Genomic DNA, 6,649 nt, shown 5'->3' on the forward strand with positions numbered 1-6,649 from the left:
CAATATGCTATGTACCTTCACAGCAAACCCCAACAGCATCCCAGGTGGTGTTATGAAAAATTCCACATGTAGATTAAGAGAGGTGGTCCTTCCGCTCTGCTCACACTGGTAAAACCACAGCTGCCTGCTGAGCTGGGTTCAGTTCTAGATTTTCCACTAGGATAAACACCAGTGTACCCAAGCAAGCTAAGTGAAAGGCTGACAACATGAATAAGGGAAAGGAGCATCTGAGCACATGCTGAAACTGGAATTTGTCTTGCCATTAAAACAACTTCATATATGAAGAGCATAATCAAACACTGAAACACTGAAATTGTGCAGAGAGGTTGTGAAGTCTCCAAAATCCTGAGCAACCTGTTCTTGCTGACTTTGCTTTGAGCAGGTGAGTTGAACTAACAACTTGCACAGACGTCTTCCAATCATAACCACTCCACAGCTCTAGATTGCTCAGAGCTTTAAACTCTTGGGAGTATAGACAGAATACATTACTTGAGTTTCCAGAGGGACTTCAACTCTAAAGGCAGACTTTGGAATTGACTGCTAGCTCTACTGAAAATACAGTAGCTATTACTGAAACACACCTTCAACATCAAGCTCCCGAGTCGTGGCTGTGATTATAAGCAGAGGCTGCTCCAGGACAGGCTTTTGCATTGCATAGCGCCGTCTCCTGGTGAACAGGAAAAAGCGCAATTTTCTTTCAAGATCTGAGAAAACTCTATAAAACGTAATTTCTACGTAAGAAATAGTAAAGATGAGTTTTAAGATAGTTATTTTAAATTTAAAATTCTACAAATAACATAAATCACAAAAGGTTTATAAATCCCAGTTTCTCCTAGAAATACAAAATAAAAAAAAGTCTTTAAAATATCTCAGGCCTTTGATGAAGGGCCAGCCTTCATCAAAAGTACCAAGGATTAATCTTGTTTCTGATTTCAGTATATATATATATATGAAAAAAACATTTTGCTCAAAGTAGAAATACCAGAAGAAGTAAACGAATATGCAAAAATAGGAGAATTCTAACTCCCTCCAGAATGCCTGGGAAGAATGGAATGGCTCCCATTTCCATTCCGTTTGCAAATAATGCAGTGAAAGCACTTTCTTAATGCAAAACACACAGAAAACTTTTTCTGCAGTGTCTGTCCTCCCATATTCAAGCTAATATAACTAAAATGGTTCACCTAAGGTGCTGTGATAAATCAGCAGCACCTTTAGGAAAGGTAAGGGCTCACATACCTGTTTAGAAATGAACTGATCTACACAGAACTTAAGGTACCCCACAGCAGCACACTTAGGGACCTATTTCACTCGGGGGGCTCCTTGGTCACAGTAGCAAATTTGGAGGCAAATATACTGCCCAATTTTTCCTCAGAATTTTTTAGCCTGGCATTATTTTCATGCAAGGCCACACACAACATGAACCAGGCACTACCATCGCAGCATCACTTAGCAAATACAGGACGAGACCAAGGGGCCGCGAGTAAGTCATGTCAGCAAATACACCCTTCAGAGCCCTGCTGACAGGTAGCGGCGCCCAGAAGCGCGGTGAGGAAGAACACAGACGTTCCCACCAACCCAGCCCCGCACCGTTTCCTCAGAGCCGCCACGCAGCAGCCCCTCACTTCCCTTCCCGCTCTATTTCAAAGTTCCATGACGTCACCACTGAGGCGCGGCCGTCATGGGCGCACGTGCACCGCCCTTTGAGGGTTCCTCAGGGGGCGGTGGCACCGATGGGCGGGCCGTGGGGGTGGCGCGCAGGCGCGCTGTGGGTTGGGCTGCGGGCGACGGTCGGCGGCCCCATGAGCGGGCGCTGCTGGACGGGCGCAGCTTCGTTGCTGCGGGGGCTGATCGGCCCCGCCGCCCTCGGCCTGGGCGGGAGCATGAGCCTTTGCGGGACGCCGGCCGCATGCGCCGCGGGGCCCGCGAGCAGCGGCGGCGGCGGCTTCTCCTCAGCGCGGCTGAGCCCGCCGTGGCTGCGGCTGCCGGAGGTGACGGGCGCGGAGCCGCAGCGGGCCAACGAGCTGCTGTTGCTGCTGCCCCCGGCTCCGCGCGGCCCGGCGCCGCCTCAGCATCACGTCGTGTACTTTCCGGGGGACGTGCAGGTACGGGGCGGGGTGCGGGGCCGGGAGCGGGGAGCCCGCGGCAGGAATCCCGCGGCTGAGGGAGCTGGCCCTGCGCGCCGCGTGGAGCTGAGGGGAAGCGTCTGTAAATAGTGCTCGGGGCGTCGCTGCTGGCGGCTGCGTCTGGGGCTGTGTCAAAGCGTGTCTTTGCAGAGGTGAGGGAATTGGAAAACCGGGAGTTTTCCTGAGTAGATTTATGGATAGCACGGTCAGATAGCACGGGTGCTTTCTAGGTGTTAAAGACCGTGCCTGTAAGGAGGCACGTGTTGTCCCTAAGGTGACAGACGTCGAAGGGACGCCGCAGAGCACGCGGTGACTGCACGCACTGGTAGCACGTAACTACCATTTCAAGGGTCAGGGTGATATAAGAAAACCCTTTGGGCTGCCGCTGCTGCTTATGCCTTATCCAGAGCTTGTGTTGTCCTCAGTACGTGTAACTGACCCGTGTTCTCTGCTGGTAGGGATTCAGGGTGAGGATCATGCATGAGAAAACCGATTCCTGAAGATTCAAGTCTATTGTTTGCCTGTAATAGGGCAAACAATATTTCTGCAAGTGGAGTAAATACATTATAATTATGTGTTTTGGAGCACTTTTTCTATAAATAAAGTTTAAAGGAGCTGAGCTTGTTTAGCTTGGAGAAAAGAAGTCTCCAGGGACACCTCAGTGTGACCTTGCAGTAGTCAAAGGGAGCTTACAATCAGGAGGGGGACTGACTTTTTACACGATCTGATAGTGATAAGGCAAGGGGGAATGGCTTTAAACTGAAAGAGGAGAGATTTAGGTTAGATTTAAGGAAGAAATCTTGACTCAGAGAATGGTGAGGTGCTGGCATGGGCTGCCCAGGGAAGCTGTGGATCCCATCTCTGCAAGCAGTCAAGGCCTGGTTGGATGGGGCCCTGGGCAGACTGATCTAGTGGCTGTCAACCCTGCCCATGGCAGGGGGCTGGATCTGGATGGGCTTTAAAGTTCCTTCCGAACGTTAGCAATTCTATGTTTCTGTGTCATACTAAAATGAGTAATACTTTAATCTCCTTTTGGAGTAATATTACAGAAATGATGTGTACTTCAAGATAATTACTTTTATTATTTTGATTTTGAGGATGTAAAAAGTGTGCGGTAAAAATATTGAAGTAGAATAGGTAAATTAATGTAGCAGTTTCTGTAGCATGTTTCTTGTTCTCAGAGCCTAGCCTAGAACATCTTTGTAGTGTGAAACAGGTCCCTCAGTCATAATCCCTTCTTGTGAATATACTAGATGGAGCTGAGCTGTTTTTTCAATGTAGTAATGCGTCTTTTCTATTTTTTAATTTTTCAGAACTATTATGACATCATGTCTTGCCACCCAGAAAACTTTCAGTGGGAGCACTGGAGTTTCGAAAATGTTGCTACCATACTTGCTCACCGATTCCCTGATAGTTTTATTTGGGTCATAAAATGTTCTCGAATGCACTTGCACAAATTCAGTTGTTATGACAACTTTGTGGCTAGCAACATGTTTGGAGCACCAGAGCACAGCACCGACTTTGGAGCTTTCAAGCATCTCCACGCGTTGCTAGTTAATGCATTCAGACTCTCTCAGAATATTCTGCAGTCCCAGACAACCACACATGGTTTCAGCAAGGATGCAAAAGTATCTGCTCATAAATCAGAGCCACAGTCTGTTCCTACAGCAAATGGCTGCTCATCCACAGAAAGAGAGAAAGATTGTGAATGCTCTAATAAATCCACCATGAACTTCATCGTACCATCTGCTGTAAGTGCTGTGTCATTTACTTTGATTGGCTTCAGTAAAGGTTGTGTGGTTTTGAACCAGCTGCTTTATGAGCTGAAAGAAGCTAAGAAAGACAAGAATACAGATGCCTTCCTAAAAAACATAAAAGCCATTTACTGGTTGGATGGTGGTCACTCTGGAGGAAGCAATACTTGGGTTACTTATCCTGAAGTGCTGAAAGAGCTTGCACAGACAGGAATTGAAGTTCATTCTCACGTTACACCATATCAAGTGTTTGACACAATGAGGTCATGGATTGGGAGAGAACATGAGAAATTTGTACAGATACTTGAAGAACTTGGTGTGGAAATAAATGATCAACTACATTTTGCTGATGAAGTTCCCTCCCTAGATAACCATTTCAGAGTTCATGAAGTATTTTGAGACTGTATCTAAATAGTATATTCATTGCAAAAGCACTTTTGATGTGGTAAATCCTGTTATCTAGATTTACAGCTTTGAGCAGATGCTTTCTGAAGAGAATACTAAATCAGACCTGAGTTACTAATAGCTGCCATATATGCATTTCAAGTAGCTTCAAGGAGGACATCTGCAAGACGTCATCATTTGATACCTGAAAAGAAAAGAAAAAACTGTTATGATGAGTTATTCTATAAATGTTTTCTGCTATGTGAGCATTTATTGTTAAATTATTGGCAGAATTTTTAGTCCTGGATGTCTAAAGTCATATGCTGCCTTCAGTGGGAATTTTAAGTACTCGAGACTTTCACATGCCTGGATAGGTCAACTTAGTAGCTTCCAGGGCTAAAAACTTTGGTCTCTGTCCATTATTTTCTTTAGTTTTTTGGTGTAAGGATAATGACTGTTAAAGCAATATCAGCTCTCAAATAGAGTTGGAAATTGTTTCCTCTAGTTAACTAAATCTTCCAGTTTTGTAAAGTTTCTCCTAGTTGAAAAGAAGTCATCAGTATTTACTTTTGGAACAATAGTGCCAATCTATTTTTCTTCTTCATGAGCGCCTTGCCTTTTCTGTGGCTACAAAGTTTCCTTAACTCATTGCACAGCATCTGCTTGTGAATAGCCATTTTGCCTGGGAGCTTGAAAATTTAGACCCAGCTATGTTGAGTGACCAAGAATGTTTGTAAGGGTGTAGTTTATTGCTGTTTCAACATACCTTGCTATTGTTTTGACTAACTTCTGTAAGGACCAGCAGTCATATCTGCATTTTCAGCTCAAGAGGAATCTTTAGCCCTTCTGATCTTGGACTGATGGAAGTTTTTCTTTCAAACTGCAGGATTAGCGTTCATCTAAATCAAGCCGTAAGTACATAGTGTATGAGAAGTTGCATTAAAAATTTTAGGCTGTTGCCTGTCACTGTTTTGTAGTTCTTCTGTTTGTAGAACTGTTCTCTCCTTTACACGTATTGCAGCAGCTGCTCGTAGATCCGCCCAAGAATCTATATTCAAAGCTCAATGTTCTAGACAAGAAATTAAAAATGAAAAACAAAACAAACCCAACACCGAATTCTATCTAAAAACAAAGCCAGACAAATCTTGCTCTTGCCTTGAACCTGAGTATTTTTCAACATGAAAGATGGACATAATGCAGGGCTTTTTTTTGGTTGTAAACAACTTTTCCTATTTATCTACAAATAAATACTAGTGAATCCTTAAAGATAACTGCAGCTTTTCAACGATGAACCTTGGCTTAAAATGGCTTTGGATTTCTTGAAGGATAGAAATACAAAAGCAAGTTAGTGAAAATTGTAGAGACAAATTCAGTTCTGAAAAACAGTTTTTTGTTCAACATTGTTCACATACCTTTCCCCCTGTTTTTTGCTTCTTGTTATTCTTAAATTGTGGAAGGAAAGACCTGGGTCGTCTTTCCTCTATTGGGATATTTTGAATATGCAGGTTTCATTGGAGACTGTGTTCTGACATCTCTTGCAATGTTGATGCACATATTAATGACCACTGAAGAATGAGAAAACTTTGTTGAACTCAGAAAACTAATTTAAAAACTCAAAATATCAAGAGCAATGGAAAGAATTATGCATACTTTAAACTGATGTGGAAGGGAGCTATGTCAGTAATAATGAGGCCATGTGTACCACTTTGATCAAGACTAGAAATAAGCGATTTTAATTGCTGAAGAAAAGAGCAGCATATAAACCAACATAAAGGAATCTGACATCTAGTTCTATCTATGTTTGTTTTCCTTGGAGATTTTGTTCAATTCTATTTATTACCATTTTAATGAGATTCTAAATTCTTACCTGTTCTAAAGAAGAACTGTTTTTGTCCTTTCGATGACCCTTGCATCATATCTTAGGACTCTTGTCTCTAAAGGAAATGTGGACCACCTTAAAAATGGTTTTAATGGCCTATATATGCCTGCAGATTGCTTGAAATATCATTGCTTATCCACATTTAAATTGAAATAAACAAACAAACATATCACTGACCTTGTTCCCTGTCAGTTCAGCTTATCTGCAAAATTAACCAGACTAATATGCTGAGACTTGCCCTACCCAATAGCAGTGCAGATCACAGACCCATTTCTAGACAATTCAATGCCAGGCAAAACAGCAGGAGAGGGTTGGTACAAGCTTCTGAAAACAACTATTAAAATATTGGCATCATCTTCAGAAGTTCCTGAGCCTTTTGGTGGAGGTGGCTTACAATAATTTGTTAAGCAAAATCAGCTCAAGCATTGCTGTATTAGTCTGAAGAGTAAGCACTTTGTTATAAAGCTAATCTTACTGTGAGACTTAATGCTGTGGAGGGAAAACTGCCT

The 6,649-nt window shown here is 43.0% G+C and overlaps 1 protein-coding gene across 1 annotated transcript; it reads left to right on the forward strand.

The window, feature by feature from the left end:
* The first annotated feature begins 1,726 nt into the window (after positions 1 to 1,726).
* C7H2orf69 (chromosome 7 C2orf69 homolog) lies at positions 1,727 to 5,227 on the forward strand. The gene is made up of 2 exons (XM_085227696.1): positions 1,727 to 2,102; positions 3,437 to 5,227. The coding sequence occupies exons 1-2, from the start codon at positions 1,731 to 1,733 to the stop codon at positions 4,274 to 4,276; spliced, it is 1,212 nt and encodes a 403-aa protein (XP_085083822.1). The 5' UTR covers positions 1,727 to 1,730; the 3' UTR covers positions 4,277 to 5,227.
* Positions 5,228 to 6,649: the final 1,422 nt, after the last annotated feature.

This window comes from Meleagris gallopavo, chromosome 7 (genome assembly GCF_905368555.1).
Source record: "Meleagris gallopavo chromosome 7, MGAL_WU_HG_1.1, whole genome shotgun sequence".
Classification (NCBI taxonomy): Eukaryota; Metazoa; Chordata; class Aves; order Galliformes; family Phasianidae; genus Meleagris; species Meleagris gallopavo.